The sequence below is a fragment of the Leucopleurus acutus genome (genome assembly GCF_964270905.1).
Source record: "Leucopleurus acutus genome assembly, chromosome: 15".
Lineage (NCBI taxonomy): Eukaryota > Metazoa > Chordata > Mammalia > Artiodactyla > Delphinidae > Leucopleurus > Leucopleurus acutus.
Genome location: NC_139157.1, coordinates 14,175,670 through 14,198,366, shown reverse-complemented (window position 1 = coordinate 14,198,366; position 22,697 = coordinate 14,175,670). Strand labels below are relative to the sequence as shown.

Below are 22,697 nucleotides of genomic sequence, written 5' to 3'. Positions count from 1 at the left end.
TGAGGAGGGGGGGCTGAGTGAGCAGGCTCCAGTCTCCCCCTCTCCCTTTCTCCCACTTTAATCAGAGAAGTTTGACTTCTTTCCGTTTATAAACTATGTGAATGTTTCACATGAAGTTCACTCTTTTAAAAGGATTTTGATTCTCAGAATGGTTTGAAAAACACTGAACTTAAATCCATAATTCTGGAATTCTGTGTCTCCTTTTTGCAACGTAATACGTCCTTTCCCAAGGCTCTATTAAGGAGAAATGAGATAAGCCAGTCACAGTCATGTGATACTTTTTCACCACAATTTTTATCTACTGTAGAGCTCACTTGAAATGATGGAACTGATACGTCTAAAGAATAGGTATCATCTACATGTCCACTTATCTTTCTGAAATAGTCATTTTGGACACTAATATTCTTTTTCAAAATAATCAGTGAGACTATCAGCCATTTTGCCATTTTGATTTTCTATCTAGGAAAAAGGGGGAAAAAAGTGTATATGAATCTTTGTGGTTCTGGAGATAAACATGCAAACCAGCACCAAGAAGGGGTGGACTTTACAGTCACACAAGAAGGTGTCACTTCACAGTGGCCAGCGTTGCTCATCACAGGGTTTTTAAATAGTGCTGTTCAACTCAGGATGATGTGAACATGTGCATTCAACCAACTATATATTCTTAGGTCGTATGTCATTTTTTCTGGCTTCGCAGTTAATTCAGATGAACGTTTAAGGATGTTTTATAAACATCTGTATTCACACTAACTCAGTTTATTAACTAGGCAGAGGAGGGAGGGGCGTCCGGTTCATTATTTTGTTTATACATTGCCTATTCCACAGAGGATTAGAAATGCTTACTAAATTTCATGTGATGCAAAGGGAGTAAGGCAGTAATTAACCCAATCTGAAAAAAAGGAAAATAATGTGAAGAAAATAATAAATTCAGGAGTCAGATTAGCACACAGTAGTCCATCTGTACGGTTGCTAGGAGTGGGCCACAAATTTGGCTCTCAGTTTCCTTTGCTGGGCCAAAGCAAAGGGAACACATTCTATTATAAGCTCCACTGGCTTTTAATAAAAATAAAATAAAATAGACTAGTTGTTCCACATAAAATCTCTCCTTTAGGCACATCTCGACAAGGACTATTTCTCACAACCAGCACTCGATAAAGATTATGCAACTGAGAATTCGAGTGTTTTTTTTGTTTTGTTTTGTTTTTGTTTTTGTTTTTGCAGTACGCGGGCCTCTCACTGTTGTGGCCTCTCCCGTTGTGGAGCACAGGCTCCGGACACACAGGCTCAGCGGCCATGGCTCACGGGCCCAGCCGCTGCGCGGCATGTGGGATCTTCCCGGACCGGGGCACGAACCCGTGTCCCCTGCATCGGCAGGCGGACTCTCAACCACTGCGCCACCAGGGAAGCCCAGAACTTGAGTGTTTTATTCTCTGATAAGAAAGTAGGGTGCAGATATTTGAGGTTGCCCGTTAAGGGAAGATCCATATATTTTGATAATCAGCTGGGCAGTTGTTAGGGATAAAGGCCTCCTATGAAAATTGTTAACTGTGTACAGGGTCTGATAGGATGAGCTTGAGCCCTGACCATTATACTGACAAGATTGAAGGTCAGGGCTGGGCCAAGGCATTGAGACACAGTAGGATTCATAACGTGGAGCAGGAAGTATTCAAATGCTGTTTCATCTCATGATGTTCCGGATCAGGAGTCTGGTCTCCAACTTGCTGGTTCTGGGTCATTTCCTCCCTGAATGTCTGGCGCAGATATCCAGGTGTGCTTTCTGTACTGCTGCTGTATAATAAGTTACCCCAAAACTTAATGGCCAGAAGAAGAAAAAAAGGTTTGGATTCTATTAATCACGGATTTGGATAGAGCACAGAGGGCATGGACTGTTTCTTCTCCACCATGTCTGGGGCCGCAGGTGAGGGTCATCCACTGGGAGTAATTTGATAGTCGTGGGCCAGAGACATCTTAAAGGACTTTATTCCCACGCCGACGATCGATGCTGGCTGTTGGCTGGGACATCAGCTGGAGCTGTCCACTGGGATGCTTATCTGTGGCCTTGGCTTCTTCACTACATGTTGCACTGTACCCCTTACAAGGCGGTGAGGGCTCCAGAAGCAAGTGTCCCAGATGACAGGCAGAAGCTCTATGCCTTGTATGACAGGCATGTCATACCTTAGAAGCCAGGTGGCGTCACTTCTATTCCATTCTTTTGATTGCAAGCAAGTTATGGGTCCACCCAGACTCAAGGGAGGGCCATAACCCGCACATCTCCATGACAGGTCTGCCAAGATCACGTCATAGAGACACATGTCGGATGGGAGATACTGTTGTGATCATTTTTGGAAAATAAATCTGCCCCAACCTGTGTAAAGAGCCACTCCCTGCTCTGCACTGTTGCTCCGTTGTCTTTGAAATGCCAGGTGAGAAAAGGTGAGATGCAGGGAAACAAACTCAGCCAGAATGTTTTAACCTGCCTTTTCTGGGAAAAAAGTGAAACCCTCAAGGCCTCCTGAGACCAGGCTAGCTCACCTGCACTAGGAGTTCCGCGTGGAACCTTGTGAACAAACCCCTTCGTATTAGATGCGCTGCACATTTTCCATCACGTGTCTCTTCAGACTGTCTTCTTGACCTCAGAAAGGTAGTAATTGACTGAAGAATAGGAAAATCAGAACCCTGGCTGTTTCTTAATATATTACAGACATAATTAACAAAAAGAAGGCTCCTGGGCTTCCCTGGTGGCGCAGTGGTTGAGAGTCCGCCTGCCGATGCACGGGACGCAGGTTCGTGCCCCGGTCCGGGAAGATCCCACATGCCGAGGAGCGGCTAGGCCCATGAGCCATGGCCGCTGAGCCTGCGCGTCCGGAGCCTGTGCTCCGCAACAGGAGAGGCCACAACAGTGAGAGGCCCGCATACCGCAAAAAAAAAAAAAAAAATCCTTCATTGTTTGGGACTGTCCCGCGCATTGTAGGACATCCAGCTCAGCCCTTCCCACTAAGTGGCTTCAGCGGCCACGAGCTGTCCAACACCCCACCAGGACCAGCAACCCCAGAAGGAGAAGCCGCAGTCAGAGGTGAAGGCTAAAACGGACGCAGTGCTCATGAAACTCAGCCTTGAAGGCAGTTATGAGCGCACACCGTCTGGCTGTGGAAGCCATTCCCAGCGGCCCACCTTCCAGGCTGACCTGCCGATGAATCCCCGGGTCGTCCGTGAGCCAGATCCAGAAAGCAGCTCTTTTTTACTCCAGCTGAGCGGCAGCTTTCTGGCCTAGACCACTTACAGCCGTGGGTTTGAGGAGTTTTCTTCACTCTCTTTTTCCTTTGAGTCATTCCCTCTGCTTTTCTGGTCAAGCTGCTATAGATGGAATGACTGTCCCAGGGTCCGTTGTCACATTCTTCCTTCTGGAAAAGACAAAAAAGAAAATGGCCTTACTTGAAACTTTGTCCTCAAGCATCTGGTGAGCCTCAGCCTTCCCCACTTCTCCGGGAGCAGTGAGGTGTGCCCCTCAGTGGAGGTCAGTGGCCGGGGGAGCAGGACCCTGGGCTGTGCTACTGTTTCCTCTGGACACAGTCACATGCACACATGCACTACCGTGTCCATATCTGCATTCTTCCAGCCTCCAGAAGACTCCATCATCTGGAGAAGTGATGAGGGGTAGCAAGGGTGTTCCTGTGGGATGGAGCAAAAAGGAGGAAAGAAGGAAGAGAGTGTCCAAGCAGAGAAAGAGAAGGAGGGAGAGAGCAAGGGCAACGGTCACTGAGAGCCAGAGAGGGAGAGAGGCTGACATCTCATGTCTATGGGGGGCCCATGCAGTCCCGCTCCCCGTTCTTTTCTGCCACCCGCTTTCTCCATAGGCTCTTCCTAAAAGCTCCCAGTGTTGGCTGCAAGATTCAGAATATGTAGAGGCTCAGATCTGCCAACAGCACTTCAAGACTGGATAATGACATACAGATTGTTTTTTTCCATCTTTGGGATTTGGAGCAGCCTGGGGAGTTGCAAAAGCCTGCCTTGTTGTAAGACTCTTTCTGAAGGCTCGCACTGTCTGATCACTGGCTCCGTGCTGCTGGGAACACTGGCGCAGCTGTCCAGGGTGGCAGGGACCACCTGGGATATGGAAATTACCGGGAACACTGTTTGGCTTTTGCCAGAGCACCTGAAGCATTCTGGGAATTCGGATTTCTGTTGTTTCTCTCCACCGGCCCCTTAGGGGCAAAAGGCAGCAAACACGGACCACATGTTTTGCCAGAAAAGCCCCAAAGGAAGATGGCTGCAGTTGTCAATTATTGGCATTTCTACAGGACTGTATATTTATTTCGAAGTATATTTGCACGGCTAGGAAGCATCTCGCAAGGATGAGATGATAAGCTGTGTCGGTGCCAAAACAGGACTAGAAAAACAGGCTTGTTCTGAGAGTGGCTTGCATCCCGAGAGACAGTGTGAAGACAATCCTTCCTCCACAGGCAATAGCTGCTCTTAAGACATTAATGCTTAAAAGAAAATAAGGCTTGGAATCCCTATCTCATGACACACCGTCCGCACACAGTAGGTTCTCAATGAGAGCATGCGGGAGGGGGGAGCCCACGGGAGGATGGGGAACCAGCGGCACAAGGGAAAACCACACTCCCCAGAGCCTGAGTGCCAAGGCTCTTACCTCCACAGGAGAGGGCAGAGTGCAACGCGGGCCCTCAGGACGCCCGTGATTCTGCACAGGGTGCCCTCACCCTGTGCACACACGTAGGTGCCGCTGAGCGTCACCTTCCCACGCGGGGACGTGGAAGCTCCTTGGTTCTGTGGTTTCCATGGACAAGAATGGGATTATTGATGAACGAGGCCAGCATCCTGGGTGGTAACAAAAAAGGAATTTGGTAGAAAACACAACATCCAAGTTGGATTAACTCAGTTCTGTGGCCTGGGCAGGTTCCCAGGACATCCAGCCAGACGCAGGGCCTCTGAGAGACGCAAGGCTAGAATGTGTGTGATGACGTGAGGGCAGGGAGTGGCATGGCCGTGGGGCTCTGGAGAGGCCGCCCCTGACCCCCCCAGCCCACTGGCATACACCTCCCTTGCCATCCGTTACCTCCTGGCCAACACCAAGGCCACTAGACATTTGTCCATTTTTCTAGTGGACACAGTCTTTATCAGAAGCCCACGTGGAACATAAGTAATCCAGCAATTTCTTTCTTATCCCACTGCCTGTCCGCTGCTTACTCATTCTGTGCTCAATTTCCTCTGTATCAGAGTGCCTCCGGGTATCAAAACTACATTATTCTATTCTACTGCCTGTAAGCCCAGAGCCCGACCATTCTGGTTCTGCTGTTGTTGTATTTGTTTTAAATATTAGCCCTTTTCCATTCCAGGCAATTACAACTGTATTTACTGTAAGTTCCTCTGTGTGGGTGTTTTCCCCATTCCTGACCTACAGGCTGCTGTGTGAGCAGTAACTCGTCACTGCGTTACAAGTACCAAGTCGGGGATTCATAAACTTGGGGGCCTTTAACTTGAAAATACCAGTGAGGATGGGGGGAGGGGAGGAGAAGAAATATACTTATGGGTGGGCCAGTGGGCTCATAAGACCAAAAAAAATGTTGCTAAATAGACGTATATCTTGAGAAAAATACCGCGTCATCTGCGCCCTGCGAGATGATGCATTTGGGTAGGATGAGCTGATTTCTGCAGTGTTTACTTGATAGAACAGCCATCGTTGTGGTCCCGAGACAAGAATACTCCATCCTGCCCTCCTTTTGCTTTCAGTACTTCTCACCTCTTAATCATTCACCTTCCTCTGCTCCTTGGGCTGAGCTCACAACTTAAGTCAAAGAGTCAGGATTCTTTCAGTTGCAAGTGACAGAAACCGAACTAACACTATCTTAAGCAAACAGGGGATTTATGGATTCATGTGTTAGAAAGGACATTATGGAAGCTCTAAGGTCAAATGAAAAAAGTAAGAACCAGGACCTTATGACAGGAACCAGGATTTCTCCCTTCCCTCCCCTCTCCCCTCCTGCCTCCCCCGCGTAACTATCACCTCTGCTGGTCGTCGCTGGGCTCCATTCTGCAGGGGGAGCTCCACGTACCTGGAAGATGGCGCTTACAAGTCCCACATTCTCATACTCCCAGTGCCTCCACCCTAGAGGAAGGAACTTCCGCCCACAACTTCCATATACAAACTCAGAAAAAGCTTTGATTGTCTATCTCAGGGCTAATATTATCCAAAAGGATAGAGTGACCTGATTGTCTAATTTCAGCCTTGAGTCTACCTGTGGCCCCGAGAGCAGGATTTATTACCAGAAAAAAGGCAAGAGGGGAAAAAAAAAACAAAAAAAAAACATGCCTGGCAGTGAAATACAGCAGTTCCCGGGGTCCTCTCTACCCTTGCATCATAAACCTTTCAGCTGAGGATGAAAAGTACGAAGGCCCCACAGCTGACCTGAACTGTAACAGCAAATTAAAAATTGCCTGTCAGTCACTTAGCAAATCACTTTTGCTCTCTCTGTGCACCTCACTGAGAGGTCACGTGTCTCTAACTTAGCGTCTCCGTTATAAAACCGGATGTGGAGTCAGCACACTGGCTCGTTCTCAACTCTGCTCCATCCTGTCGAGTTTGCTCAGCAGGTTAATGCAGCTCTCTGCCCTCCGCTTTCTTCATGTGAAAAGGAACAATAATGCCTCCTTCGTGGAGCTGTCATCAGCGTTAACAGGATAGCGTTGGTGACAGGCGTGTCAGAGGAGAGGTGGCTGGTGTCAACCACCATGGCCCCAAGGTGAACAGTGCCTTTCCAGGGAATCTTGATGACAAATCCTGGAAACTGGCTCCCACACAGGGGGCCACATGAGTTTCCTAAACGTGTGCTCTCACACACGTATATTCCTAAGGAATTTTGCAAGGTTGCCTGGACCGAATAGATCCCGAACTTCCCCGTTGCCGGGCGGGGGCGGGGTGGGGGGAGGGGCACTGGCTCAGTCTTACGTCCCACGCACATGCCCAGCTTCCCGGACCTCATCCTCTTTGAGTTTCTCTCTCTCACTCTCTCTCTGCACATTCAGGAGTGTACACATTTCTGTCCAGCACCCTGAAGTCTCTGGAAGAGAAGGACCATATCCACCGTGTCCTGGACAAGATCACAGACACCTTGATCCATCTGATGGCCAAAGCGGGCCTGACTCTGCAGCAACAGCACCGGCGTCTGGCCCAGCTCCTCCTCATCCTCTCTCACATCAGGCACATGAGGTGAGACGTCCTTGGGTTTCCCATGGGAGAGACGTAAAGCAGTCAAGCCCCCAACAATATGCTACGGCTGGCCCAGGAAGGGCTGACGCCTGAGAACAGATAACACACTCGGGACGGTTCCCGGCACATAGCATAAAGGCTGTGGGAGGATAGCAGAGGGAGGCAGTAACTCAGTCTGGGGTGTGGGCGGGTGTCAGAGAAGCCTGCAGAGAGGAGATGATACTTTCGCTCAGTTTGGCGCATGCGCAAGATCCTAAGCCGGGGAAGAGTGTGCCGCGTGCAGCTCAGGGGAGGAGGGTCCCGTCTGGTTGTTCACTCGGCCCCAGCCAATCGGGGGAAGTCCGCGAGCACACTCGTCCTCGGAAAGCACTGCGCACATCCATTACTGTTCCTGTGTCGCACTCTCCTTACTTAACAAGTGGAAATTCTAAATGAGAGACTCTGGGTCCAAACACCTTGTGGATGGTAAACGTTGACTCCTCCATCCCTCTCAATCCATTCTTGTCACCCCCGTTGCCATTACCCTCGCCCAAGCCACCATCATCTCCTCCTGGATTTCTGCCCCAGCTGCCTAACCTGTCTCCCTGTCTTCAACTCAGAGCCTTTCTAATCCATTCTCCACAGTAGAGCCAGTGTGATCATTCTGATACCAAATCTTATCACATTGCTTTCCTACTTAAAGCCTTGAAATGGCTTCCCATTGCTTTTAGATGAAAGTATAAATCCATTTATTTTTCTTATATTCCTTCTTATGCTCTAGCCTTACTTAACTTTCAGGACTTCCTGGTAGTCTGGGCTGTAGCCCTAATCAGCTGTTCTCTGAGTCAAGGGGGACTTCCGCTGCAGGCTGCAGATGGGCTGCGCAGCTGTTTCCCTCCGCTGGGCTCACGCACACATCTGCGGGTCAGCTGATGGAAGCAGGGCACAGCTGGGAGACTCTGCGTCTAGCTGCAGGCCTGAAGGTTGGCCAGGTGACTACCCCGTGTGCCTCTTGCCCTCCTTGTAGCGCCAGGAGAGCTGGGACTTGTTCTCATATTGATGGCAGAGGCATCAATCAAGTGAGTCTGTTTGGAGAAGTGCATTTTAATCTTTTAGTTAAGTCATGTCCACGAACATTCCATTGGCCAAGCAAGTCACATGATACAGCCCAAAGTCAAGGATCATGGACACATGGCACAGAGAGTGAATCTTTCTGAACAGTAAGCTAATCTATCATCGCTTAGATATGACTCCTTGCAGGAAGCATCTCCTGACCCTTAACACCTAGGTGAGTTTTATACCCTGTCCTTCCTGATTGTTACTGCTCATTTTTTATCTTTCAGCACCATTAGACTGTAAACTCTGTGAGGCAGTTATCACAACCCATTTTGCTTACTCTGTGTACCCAGCACCACCTAGCATAGGGCTCGGCACGTAGTAACTACTCAATAAATATTTTCTATAGAAGGACAATAGCAGAGGAAATAGAGTCTTTCTGTGCCAGAAGGTAAAAGTGGCCTTGTTTCCATTCTAAATGGCTGGCCAGAGGCTTAGTGGGTACCATTCCCGTGAACAGAACCCAGCCTGCAGGGAAGAGATGAAGAAAGTATCGGATTCTTTACTCCAGAAAGGCCACAACAGTGAGGTGAAGTGATGACGCTCCTGCATGATGAAGTCTCTATGACCTTGGGCTTACACCAGAACCCCAGGAATGAAAAAGAGATTCTGTTTCTTAGTGGCTACGAGGGAAGGGCCAAGGTGTCTAGAAAGAGTTCGATTAATTTTTAAGGGGTCTTCAGACCTTGAGACTGAGTCAAAGGGCAAGAAGTTCATCCCGTCAAAGTCCCAGGTGCCTCCTTTTCTGGAGATAACTTTGCCAACTGTTAGCTTCTTGAGAAAATAAGTGTATCTTTCTTTCTTTGTATGTCCCACAGTGCCATATATGAAGTCTTACATGTCGTATATGCTCACAACATTATTACTGAGTGAATGAGTGAATAAATGAATGAATGAATGAACAAATTACCTGAGGTTTTTCCTATGAATTTGAAATTCACAAATGATGGCTTTCACTTGCCAAAGTTGGGGAGAAAGTGACTGCAGTCTCTGTTCTTAGGGAGTCCCCAAGAATCCCTGTGCCACAGATGAAGGACTCACATTGGCCAAGTTGAGTAGGTGCATTTGGAGTACACATTTTCAGTCCTTTCCCATCCATTTCTTTTGATGAATATTACACATAGGGAAGAGGGGGATAGATCAGAATAACATAATCCCCTACCAAATTTCCTGACCGAGAGAGTAACCTTCCCCTTGAAGAAAATGTATTAGCTCTACTCCAAGCTAGGAATTTCACTGACGTAGAAACCATGTATCACAGATGAAGGTTTTTCTTTTGTTGGTAGGAATTGCTGGATTTTCAAATCCATTAACTGCTCGTCAGCATTAGCCAGCCTAATTAGTTAATACCAAGTATATTTGCACTGCACATACAGGCCTTGCTAGTTTTACTGGCAACACATGGCCAAGGGCCACGGCGGCGAGAGTTCCTGTTTGTATTGTGTGAGGAGCTGGAGAGAAGTTGCTATTCTATTGCAAGCTTTGAGCTTTCTCTCTCTCACTCTCTCTCACACACACACACACCCACATACCAACAACAATATTATGGTGCCTCATTACAGCCAATCTGAATCACGGAACTCTGTTGTGTTAAGCTTGGCCCCAGCCATATGTTGTTATTCAGACCATTTAACACCAGATTTCATCGGATGGTAAATATGATTCATTAGGTTGCAAGAGGAAGACGGTGTCAGATCCAGGGGCATTTAACTTTAACAGCATTTTAAATTAAAACAAAAACAAGAAAACAAAATCCCACTGGAAAACGTAATTTAGGTGGTTGTGTCATATGGCCCGAATCACTTTGATGCTATGTTTCCATGGCGCGTCTCCAGCTAGGGCTGACTTTCCCTACTGAAAATGCAAATATTTTTTAGGATGTTCTTGGTCTGTCTACTCATGATCCATGATTCTTTTTAAAGAAATGTCAATCTAGAGAATAGTTGTTTTTTTTTTTTCCTGGTGGTAGTGTTGTGGGGACAGAGCAGAGATGTAGCTGGTGGAGGACGGGGCTGGGGGTCGGCGGAAGAGCGGTAAGAGGAGAAGCACCATGTACATGCATTTCCCTAGGTCCATCCAGCCCATATTTTCTGAGCATTTACCAGTTCTTGCCACTGTTGGAGACCCACGGGATGGACGAATTGCAGCCCCTCACTGAACTTGCGCAGTGCGTGTTGGGGTTGGCTGTGTGTGTGTGTGGGGGTGTGTGTGTGTGTGTGTGCACATGCTTATGGAACAAGAATAAACATACATACAAGACATACATTCATAGGAGAAGGTCAGGTTGTCATAGTGCTGGGAGAAAAACAGTAACATGAAAGCCAACGGCTAAACCTGCAGGGTCTTGAGCCGAATGCCACTGGGGTCGTGGAAGGCCTTTCAGAGCAGGTGGCATTCGAAGATCTGGGGGAAGTTCATGCAGGTGGGGGGACAGCAAGGGCAGATACCCTGAGTCTGGAAGTCTTGCTTTGTTTCTTTAGGGCCAGCATGAAAACTAGGGTGGTTAAAGGGAGTGGGTTAGGGAGAGGGGCAGGACAAGCCGTGTCAGTTGGACCTTGCGTAGCACGGACAGAAATTTAGATTTTATTCTGAGTTACACGGGAAGCAACTGAACAGTTTGAAGCAAGGGAACTTCTTGAACGGTTTATTGCACGTTTAAAAAGCTCTTTCCTGGAAATCTAAAAAAGAGGGGATATATGTATATGTAACTGATTCACTTTGCTGTACAGCAGAAACTAACACAGCATTGTAAAGCAACTATACTCCAAGAAAAATTAATTAAAAATAAAGTTAAATAACAATTTTAAAATTAATTAAATTAAAAAATAAAAACTCTTTCCTACCTGGTAGCCTATCTCATCTGTTCTCTTTTTAGACGTAATTGTGATAGAGGGAAAGAAATTCACCTGCATAGTAAACCCTAAACTGGCTCTTTAAATAGGAAGAAAGGTTGGCATATCAGTGTCGCTGGGGTTTTTCTTACTTGCCCTTCCTCGGCATTTCAGCAGTCCTGGATCTGGGGATGGTCTAAAGTGGTCCTGTCTGTGTCTTCCCGCCCACAGTAACAAAGGCATGGAGCATCTGTACAGCATGAAGTGCAAGAATGTGGTGCCTCTCTATGACCTGCTGCTGGAGATGCTGGACGCCCACCGCCTGCACGCCCCAGCCAATTTCGGGAGCGCACCCACGGAGGACGTGAACCAGAGCCAGCTGGCCACCGCCGGCTCAACTTCATCACATTCCTTGCAAACGTATTACATCACCGGGGAGGCAGAGAATTTCCCCACCACAATCTGAGAGCTCCGCGGCTCCCGCAGGGCTCTGAGAATCCCTGTCGCACTTTATCCACATCGTGCATCACTCTAGCCGACTTCTGCCCCTGCACACACTCTGGCGTGCACCCAGCGCTGGCTTTCTAATATGGGTGGCCGTTCATTTGCTTGCTCAGTTCTAAGTGGCACACCTTCTTTTGGGAACAGCCACAGGGATTATTCCAGGGCTACCTTCTTTGTTAACAGCTCGCTCTCTCTCCCTTTGCTACCTTACTCAGCATGAGGATTCCCTTAGCGTTTCATGACTGAGCTCCGTCTACGAGCTGGGCTCAGATGACTGTGCACTTTAGCTACTTGTGACCCAAGGCCTGGAGAGTGGACATTTCACCTCCGTGAATGTGAAGCACTTTTTAATGGATCTTATTTAAGCGTAAGCCACAGGAAAGAATTGAAAGTGGCTCCTTTAATTGCTGACTTGGAGAAAGCTAGGTCCAGGGTTCATTATAACATCCTCTTGTATTCCTATAGTAACATATCATTTTAGTAAAGTCAGACCTTAAAGCTTCTGCTCTGTTGCATGGCTGTAGCAGAATATCTGGTGACTGTGCACCCACTTCCCCTATAGGAATACAAGATGCACACAGGGAAGGAAGAGCCCCTAACTGTCAACACTTTGTCAACTAAATACACTGCACCTTCAGATTTGCTGAATGCTTTACCATTAGCTTTTGAGAGCACTAGGTATAGGTCATGGGTTCCAATTCTTGCTTCCCATGGACCCATGGAAAACAGCAAGTTGATCCCAGTTAAGTCACCTCCACATACACCAGTTCCTTTGTGAGAGATAAGTTCTTGTTTTTTGGTTTTTTTTCCATTTTATAAAAGAAAGCCCTTTCCCCCCAGGACTTGCAGTAAATGGGCTTCAGGACCTGTTCTGGTGTGATCTCACTCGTATCAGCAGAGGGCGCTCTGCTTGGCTCTTCCTGGTGTGTAACTTACAAGGTGAATTAGGTGTAGTGCCCAGGCTATGACCAAGGGCAGTTTAAATGAGCAGGCACCCTGGTGACACTTTTAGCCCTGGAGCAGTGGGCTTAATAGTAAACGTGCATGATTCTTGCAGGTACTAGAGACCAAAGAGGAAAGCAGGGCAGAAACTGGATAAAACTGTGAGGCTCGGGGTGGCCCTGCCGCAGGCTGCAGCCACTTTGGAGTGCTACTGGCAGACCCCATACTGCACTGTGGGGCTGCCCTGGGGTCCATGGGGCAGTCCTTCTCTTCCTCATTTCCCCGCATGGCCCAGGTTGGAGGCACACTCTGGGCTGGGGAACAGGGCCAGGACTGGAGCGCTCCGTACTCAGGCTGCCTGGGGCCTGGTCAGACCACACCTGCCCTTGGTTGTTTAGAGCTCATCCAACAATCAGGGTTTGGCCTTGAGGGAAAAACAAACAAACAAACTTCCCTAGAGTCTATTTCATTAACCTTCATGAGCCAAGAGGGCAAGACCAGAACTGGGCCATAGGAATCCTTAAACCTATAGGCTAAACAAGAGAGGCCTACTCCAGCCACAGGGCAGATTTCCCTGGGTCTTTGCTTCTCTAAAGCAATTATGGATTATTTCCCCTTTTCAGCTAAAAAGAAAGTTTGGTTTCCTCTGGTGACCGCATCGTCTGTTAACTCAAACCCCAGTGATAGGCAATGCGTCAGCCAACAACCCAGCCAAACTTCTAGGGCTTCTCTTGGGATGCCTGTTTCAAAAGTGGATTTCATCCATTTCCAATGACCCAATCAGTGATCACCAAAGGACTGGGAACCTGGGAGGGCCAAGAAAAAAAAACAGTTGTTTTCACAAGTGCATCTAAATTGGGGGGGGCAATTTTATGTATCAGTATCTGCAGTAAGAATGTTTAGAACATAATTCTTCTGTTGTTTTTGTTTAAGAAGCACCTTATATAGTATAATATATATTTTTTTGAAATTGCAATGCTTGTTTGTCAGACAATTGAATGTAGTAATTCTGTTCTGGATTTAATTTGACTGGGTTAACATTCAAAACCAAGGAAAAATGTTTACTTTTTTTGTATTACTACCTTGTGATGTAGTCATTGATGCCTAAGGCCTGGTGATTATTCATTTAAATGAAGATCACATTTCATATCAACTTTTATATCCACAGTAGACAAAATAGCACTAATCCAGATGCCTATTGTTGGATCCTGAATGATAGACAATCATATGTAGCAGAGATTATGCCTGAAAAGGAAAATTATTCAGGGCAGCTAATTTTGCTTTACCAAAATATAAGTAGTAATATTTTTGGACAGTAGTGAATGGGTCAGTGGGTTCTTTTTAATGTTTATACTTAGATTTTCTTTTAAAAAAAATAAAAACAACAAAAAAATTCTAGGACTATAGGTGATGTAATACCAGCTAAATCCAAACAATAATCCAGTGAAGGGTTTTACATTATTCATCTGAGATGTTTGTATTCATGTTAAGATACTACTACGTTTGAAATGGGGCAGAGAACACCAGATGGTTGGTATGTTAGCCCGGGAGTTTCAAGTAATTTTTAAAGTCTCTTCTTATTTCAAGTGCCACTAATGGACAGCTGGTACTTTGCCGCTGACATTACTCTTGGGTGTAGGGAACATGCTGTATTCCCCCCCCCCCCCCCCCCCCCGCTCTGAGACAATTTAAAGTTTGAAAGCCATGGTGAATCGGGGTGGGGTGGGTGGGTGAGGGTAGGGTGGGGACGTGGGTTTAGGAATTTGAAGAATGGGAAATATCGTAATAAGAGTCTTGAAAGTATTTTGAAGCAGATCAATACTGGTGCCTGGGGTATGCACCAGGGTTCAGTATTTCACTTGTGCCCTGTTAACCACAAATAAATAGCTGTATCTGACAGCCATTCAGATATAATGGCAGCTTGAGTTCTAGGGAAGAACTAGTGGCATCTGCAGTACAGTCCAAGGAATACCTAGTGGTCTGTGTTTCTTTTAGCCATTGCCTAGCTCCAGGCTTGCGGTAATGATTCTGCAATGCTGTCATGCAACAATCAGAGAGGCTAGTTCATCCAAAGAGAAGACCCTACGTAGGTTGCAAAATCCAGCCCCTAAGGAAGTGTAGTCGTTGATTAGATTTCCCTATTAACCTTACAACTATGTTTAACCATGCCATATCCTATGCCTTTTGGGGGCTGAACAAATAAGGGACTTACTGATAATTTACTTCTGATCCCATTAAGATGTTCTTGCGTTAAAATCTTATACACTGAAATGGCCGTTGATTTAGGCCACTGGTTCATGAAACCAATTCCAAATCCCTTCCCAACTCTGAGTTGGACTGTGGATACCGGGAGTGATCACTAGGACCACAGTAATGTCTGATATTCACAGGCAAATTTGCTTCAGGAAGCTGGTTATTGGAAAGACAAACAGAGTCATACATAGCTTCTGAGACAACCGTGATTCTCTTTGGTGCAAGTCTTGGGAGGATGATTCAGATGACACTGCACACCTCCAGGATGAACTCCCTGAACACTTACTCTCAACTGGAGCAAATGACTTTAACTGTGGTCCCAAATATCCACCTTTTCATTAGTGTTATCTCTGTTTCTAACTGCAGTTCCTTTCCATTTGGATTAAAGTGAGTGTGGCCTCTTTCTAAGTCACTTAAAATTGTTTCCTAAGTACCTGCTGCCTCTATTAGGGTACTTCAATTTGCACTGTCTTTCAGAGATTCAAGAAAAATTTCTATTTTTTTTTTTTTTTGCATCCAAATGTGCCTGAACTTTTTAAATATGTAAATGCTGCCATGTTTCAAACCCATCTTCAGTGTGTTTTTACAGAGCTGTGTACCCTGGAAACCACATACAGCCCCATGAGCAGGTGCCTGAGGCACGGACCCCTTTGCATTCACAGAGAGGTCATTGGTCATAGAGACTTGAATTAATAAGTGACATTATGCCAGTTTATGTTCTCTCACAGCTTATAAACAATGCTTTTTGTGCACTACAAGTTCTTCAGTGTAGAGCTCTTGTTTTATGGGGAAAAGCTCAAATGCCGAATTGCGTGTGACGGATTAATATGCCCTTTCGCCGACGCATATACTATTATTGATGTGATTGTTTTGTTGCAGCTTTGCTTCGTTCAATGAAACACACTTGTAAACCTCTTTTGCACCTTAAAGAAAGTAAAGAATCCAGTGGGATGCTCAAGCACCTTAAACAATTTTCTCTACCTATTTGGTGTTCAAATAAAGACCTAAATGAAAGACGTTTGGTTTTTTTGTCAGCTCCCTTCTTGCTAGTGGTTCAGCACCGGCTGCCCGAGATCAAGGATCAAGGTGGTGACATGCATCTGTAGAGCACAGTGAATTCGGATGAACCATCTGATGCCAGGCTCCCCTCCAACCCCACCTACCCACCCCCACCCCAACCCAGGCACAGAAGGGAATGTGTGGACCTTAGAATCAGGCAGCCCTGGCCATACTTCTGGGCTCCGGCACATACAAGGTTTATGACCGTTGGTCATGAATTTTCAGAGCCTCGGCTTCCTCATCAACAAAATGGTGATAGTAACACCTAATTCACAGGGCAGTTGTGAAGATTATATGAGGTGCTCATTAAAATAGTAGTTGTTTTCTAATGCTTGATCCCAACCCCTTCTTTGCGGGGAAGAAGAAAGAACGAGTGAATGGATAAATGAATGATCTGAAACTTACATAGTTGCGCGGAAACCTCTCTCCCATCATGCACGTGAAGCAGGAAAGTGGTTCAGCCCCACCCCATCCCACCTCTGGTTTCCATTTCACGACTCCCTTCCCTTTGCAGAGAGAGATACCTGCTTATTCTCTTTTCCCCATTTTCTCTGTGATTTAACTGGTGAATTGGCAGTGTGGGGGTGGAGGAGATAATGTGACTAACTGAGAGGCAACATAACTCGCACATAGGCTCTGCAGCTAGATTAGTCAGTTTGAATCCTCATTCTACCATTTATTGTGTGACTTTGGGCAAGGTAATTTCCCTGTGCCTCAATTTCTTCACCTGTAAAGATGGCTAATAGTGCCACCTGCCTGGAAGTGTTGCTGTGAAGACTACACGGGTTAATTCACAGAGAGCATTTGACAGCAGCTGGCACTGCTCCCTTTCCTGAGTCCTCTCCAACTGAGTGTCTGCACTCTCTTCATTATTAGGATGAGTTTAGTTTTTTCATTGTTTGAGTCATTTGGTTTCCAAGAAGCTTATTTTGTTTTCTTGTTCTATTATCCCTGCACAAGTTCTTCAGTCCAGATTTTCCTTGGTTTCCTCATATCTAAAATGTAAATAAGAATAATACCCACTTCATAGGGTTATTATGAAGATCAAAAGAGATAAATGTCTCAAGTGCCTGGTATAGGACCTGCCCATAGAAAGCTCTCAATACATGTTAGCCATCATTATTATAATGGTTATTATGCTCTGTGAGCATTTACATTGAACGGAATCATTGATAGGATTGGATTTACATTTGCCATTTTGTTATTGCTGCTTTGCACATGTCTCTTGTCTTTTTCATTCCTCTATTCCTCCTTACTGGCCCCTCCTTTGTTTTGGTTAAATAAATATCTTTAGGGTAATATTTTAATTTTTGTTGATTTGTTTTACTATTTTACAATTATTTTCTTAGTGGTTACTCTTATACTATGCATCTTAACCTATCACAGTCTATTTTAGATTAACACTAACTTAACTTTGATACAATAAAATAAAACTCTTTGCTCCAATATAGCTCCATTCTCTACTTCTCCTTCATATTATTAATATTGTCATACATATCTATATATGTTATAAACCCAACAATAAAATGTTATATTTGTTGGCTTACACAACTTTATATCTTTTACAGAAGACAAGAAGTGAGAAAATATATATATTTATAGACTTTTTAATATTAATCAACATATTTACCATTTTCAGGGCTCTTCGTTTCTTCCTGTGGATTCACATGTCTGGTGTCATTTTTTCTCAGTCTGAAGAAATTCTTAGAGTGTTTCTTGTAGGGCAAATCTACTAGCAATGAATTCTCTGTTTTTTCTCTGGTAATGTATTTATTTCACCTTCTTTTTTTTTTTTTTTTTTGCGGTACGCGGGCCTCTGACTGTTGCGGCCTCTCCCGTTGCGGAGCACAGGCTCTGCACGCGCAGGCTCAGTGGCCATGGCGCACGGGCCCAGCCACTCCTCGGCATGTGGGATCTTCCCAGACCGGGGCACGAACCCGTGTCCCCTGCATTGGCAGGCGGACTCTCAACCACTGCGCCACCAGGGAAGCTCTCACCATTTTTGAAACATTTTTCTGGATGTAGAATTCTTGGTCATCAGTTTTGCTTTGTTTTGTCTTGAGCACGTATCATCCCACTGCCTTCTGGCCTCCATCGCTTCAAACCTTCAGATGCTCACCTGTATCTGATGAGTCAGCTCTTCTTTGCTACTTTCAAGATTTTCTCTTTATCTTCATTGAACAGCATGACTATGATGTGTTTAAGTGTAGATCTTTCTGTGTGTATCCTACTTAGGATTCACTGAGCTTCTTGGATGTGTAGACTGATGTTTTTCATCAGGTTTGGGAAGTTTTCAGCCGTTATTTTTTCAAATAATTTTTCTCCCTCTTCATCTCTCCCCTCTCCTCTGTGACTCTCATTAAATACAGGTCAGTACATTTGATGTTGTTCCACAGGTTTGAGGCTCTGTTCATTTTTCTCTCATCCCTTTTTCCTCTCTGCTCTTCAAATTGGGCGATTTCTATTTACCCATCTTCAGGGGAATTGGTTTTTTTCGTCTGCCACATCTTGACTCTGAGGTTGAGCTCCTTCAGTGAATTTCAGTTATTGTCCATTTCAGCTCCAGCATAAAACTTGAGTCCTTTTTCTTATAAATTCTATCTTTTATTGAGAACCCCTATTTGTTGATTCACTGTTGTCATACCTTAACTCTTTAAACATGATCTCTGTTAGATATATTAATGCATTCATAATAGCTGCTTGGAGTCACTGTCAGCTAAATCCAGCATCGGGGGAGACACATAAACAGTTTCTTTTGACCTCTTTAGTCCCTGAGCATAGGTCACATTTTCCAGTTCCTTTGCATATCCCATAATTTTTTTATTGAAAGCTGAATGCTTTAGACACTATGTCATCGCAACTCCAGGTTCAGATCCCCTTAAAGTGGTTTGCTATTGGTGCTGTGTTCCACTGTTGCTTGTTTCTGTGTTTAGTAACTCACCTGGGTTAAAATGGTGAAATTTGTCTCTCCAGCAGTCATTGGCCTCAGATATTTCTGCTAGGTTCTTAGATTATTCTTCTCATTTTGGTTTTCGAGTCTGACTTCCGAGGAGCTGCCCCTGTGTCTGTATAGCTTCATGATTAATGACTGAACAGACCTTTCCCAGCACCTGGCGCCAGGAGGACTTTTATCCGTGGCTGATGAACCTGCATGTGGACTGGAGAGCACATTTAGTCTTCAGGCTGTTTTCAAGTCTGACCCAGCTTTTTGCCTGCAGGGTCAGACCGGAGTGCGGCGGGAAGCTGGGCACTTTCCAGCCTCTGCTATACATGTCTGCAGCCTCAGCCAGGAAGGCACCTGCTATAACCACAGCAACAACCTGGGGCTATTAGAGCCTCGGTCTTCCCTGCTTATCCACCAAATCAAGTGAGCCACCTGAGACCATGGGTGGGGGATGGGAGAAGCCCCTGCACTCACCCAATGCTCAGTCCTTTTTTTTTTTTTTTTTTTTGCGGTACACGGGCCTCTCACTGTTGTGGCCTCTCCCGCTGCGGAGCACAGGCTCCGGACGCGCAGGCTCAGCGGCCATGGCTCACGGGCCCAGCCGCTCCGCGGCATGTGGGATCTTCCCGGACCGGGGCACGAACCCTTGTCCCCTGCATCGGCAGGCGGACTCTCAATCACTGCGCCACCCGGGAAGCCCATCTCAGCACTTTTTTAAGAGTAAACATTTCTCATATTGCTGTGTGCCTTTGGCCACTTTGCAGAGTGCTGAAATGGTTGTGTTTGTCAGTTTTGTTCAGCTTTATAGTTGCTTTTTGGAGCAAGGATTTACCGGTCTCCTCACTGGGCCATCCCTGGAAGCCCCCCTCTCCACATACCTCGTGTGTTGTCTTATTATCCTTCTGGGGCTACTAAGGAACAGAGCTGTCTAGAGGTGCCGTGTGTTTATTTCCAGTACTCAGCCAGCTTTGGAAGAACGTTTAGCAATCCGTGGAACTTTTAAATCTATCTGTGGGAGTTTGTCAAAGTTGGAATGCCTGACTGGGACTAGATCCACTCACACACTGGCTCCAGATCACACTCTCCAGTGTGACATATTCTTAAGCCTTTGGGGACATTTGCATTCAGAATTGCCATATTTATTTAATTAATTTTATTTATTTATTTATTTATTTATTTTGGCCACACCACGCAGCTCGTGGGATCTTAGTTCCCCAACCAGGGATGGAACCCAGGCCCCCCTGCAGTGGAAGCACAGAGTCCTAACCACTGGACCGTGAGAGAATTCCCAGCTTCATACACATTTTTGCAGATCATCCTTACAGCTGTGATATGAGGGTAGATATATTATTATTTTTACTTTACAGATGAGGAAACTGAGCATTAATACAGTTACGTAAGTTTCCCAAGATCAGACATCTCTTGAATGGCGGACAGTGGATCAGTCCTCCTGACCTGAAACATGATTGGCACTTTCTAAACTGGGGTTTGGGCTTCCTAGGGGTTACTTAAAAGTCACAGAGTACATATGAAATTGTACTCAAGATCAGAGAAAGTGTTAATTTTTGTATTTAAACAAGCTTTCACATTTTATGAGTAGAAAGAAAAATTCCCACGAACTTTTAAGGCAAAATGTGACTCTTTGAAATACGGCACTTGGGCAGGATGCTTCATGTTATGCCCTCCGACTTCTGGAGAAATGTGTCCCCCTCTCTCGCTAGTGGGTGGACCTCGAGTAGGAAAGTTTGAGAAACATTTCTTCTGCTCACGCCCTTGGAACTAGGTGCCAGTGTTCCTGGTTTCTGAGGTCACCCAGGCACCCTTCCTGTCCCTGGTTTCTGCCAGGAACAGTGGGTGAGCTGAAGAGTGATTTTCATCTGTCCCTTGGCTCCAGGAGAAGCTCTATTTCTAGCTGCTGACCTGAGACACTGAAGTCAGAGGCAGTGGCACCCTCACTGGCAGCAGGGCCTGTTTCAGTGTGACAGTACCTGGGCCAGGCTCACCCCCTTCTCTTGCCCCAACACCAGCTCCTAGCTCACAGCCCTGGAACAGGACCATGGCCCACGTCTCAGGCACTTGGTATCTGTGTAGAACTGACAAAATAGGAGCTTTCATCCTAACTAGATGAAGGTGAAAACAACAACGACAACAAAAAACACACACACATAAAAAACTGCAGCAAGGAAGCCCTGGAGGCAAATATTTTTAAAAGTGATTTCGAAACGGGGTGGGATAATGTCAGAGGCCAGGCCAGCTAGGAGCAGAGGAGGGACTCTGAAACGTCCAGCTCCAGACTTTGCCAAGAGCCAGTCCCCCAGAAGGCCCTGGAATAGACAGTGCTCTGGGTGCCTTCCCAGACTCAGCGCTCCGCTAGCCCCCTCCGCAGCTGTGCAACCTGTCGTCAGATGTCTTTTCATTGAGAAGTCAGTAATTGTGGGAAAGGCCAGAGAAAGAAACATTTCACCAGCTGCATGAATTCAGGCTCAATGGGGTGTAAGCTGCAAAGATTCCTCAGTACTCCCAGATTTATAACCAGAAAGAGCACGTGTCAATACCCAGGGCACCAGACCACAGGCTGGAGGGGCGGCAGGGACAAGGGAACAGCACAGTCAGCAGCGGGAGGTCCTGCCACCACCTCTGGGAGCTGCTCTGCGTGCCCTCCCAGTCCCTTAAGGACAGCGTGATTAAGGAGGGGACAAATCTGGGGCTCAACAATGGCAAAGAAGGCATTTCCTTCAAAATGAGGGGAAGGGCTGAAGGGGCCGAACGGGGCTGCTAGATGCTTCAGTAAGACTGGATTAAAAAGCTAGAGCTATTTAAGAGCTAGAGCTAAGAACCCATTCATTCATCTCTGACTTTATTATTAAATATTCAGAAACACCCATTAACAATCCTTACAAGCCAATGTATTCTTGAATGCAAAAAAAAAATGTATATAAGGGAAAGCATCAGCAAGTTTATGAAAAGACAGGAGGTTTGGATAGAGAAGTTGGTTGTCAGTACTTGGCAATATTGGTATCAACTTTTTCTAGCCCAGGATCACGAGAACCTGAGTCCAGGAAGTAGAAAGACCCGGATCCTGAAAAGACAGAACCCCAGGTGGCTCTAGGCTTATTCCTGTAGGAAAAGCTGCTGAGATTTAGCCTTGGTTTGAAAAAGTAAAGGAAAGCCTGTATCAGAGAGCTTAAAGCACTCTAGGGAATTTTTCGTTTATTTTCTATGATTTCATAGAGGCAGGAAGATAAAAGAGATGCCCTTTCAAACGTCCTGTGTCCCGTTTCCACTAAAGCATTCTGACAGGTGAGTCTCCCCATTCCCCAGCTCCCACCTCTCTGTGACCTTGGAGACACAAGCCTGCAGCAGCTGCCAGGGCTGTGTAGACCTCTGGGTACCACAAAGACCACCAAGAGAAGACACTGCTTGATGAAGCCCCCAGGGGAATGGTGCCAGGACCTCACCAGGACCTCAACAGGAGCCAAAACTCTGAACGAACAAGGTTTATCACCTGCCAAATTACCTCACCATCCTGGTCCCATACTTCCCATTCCTGCTGAGCTCTGGGAAGCCACATGTACACTCTCTCTGCCAACAGGAAGTCCCCAGCCCTGAGAAAGCAGCTCTGCGGAGGGGCCAGAGCTTCACTTTTCTAATGGCGGCATTCACAGCTGAGGGAACAACGAGGACCGTTGATCTGGCAGGTGCGCCAACTAGGGCTCTGCACACGCAACTTCTGAGAGGCCAGGACCCTCTATGCCTATTATTCGTGGAAGAAGATGCCATTTCCATTCCAAAGACAAAGCTGACAGCTCTGGCCTCACCTCACCCCACAAAATCCAACAAA

The 22,697-nt window shown here is 46.2% G+C and overlaps 1 protein-coding gene across 4 annotated transcripts in view; it reads left to right on the top strand.

Annotated features, from left to right (window-relative positions):
* ESR1 (estrogen receptor 1) overlaps positions 1-14,304 on the top strand; it is a 248,406-nt gene extending 234,102 nt beyond the window's left edge. For all 4 annotated transcript variants that reach the window (XM_082855517.1, XM_082855519.1, XM_082855518.1 and 1 more), the window contains 2 exons: positions 7,045-7,228; positions 11,386-14,304. In XM_082855517.1, coding sequence (XP_082711643.1) covers positions 7,045-7,228; positions 11,386-11,620 — 419 coding nt within the window. In that variant the 3' untranslated portion in view covers positions 11,621-14,304. The remainder of the gene's footprint in view (positions 1-7,044; positions 7,229-11,385) is intronic.
* The last annotated feature ends 8,393 nt before the right edge of the window (positions 14,305-22,697 follow it).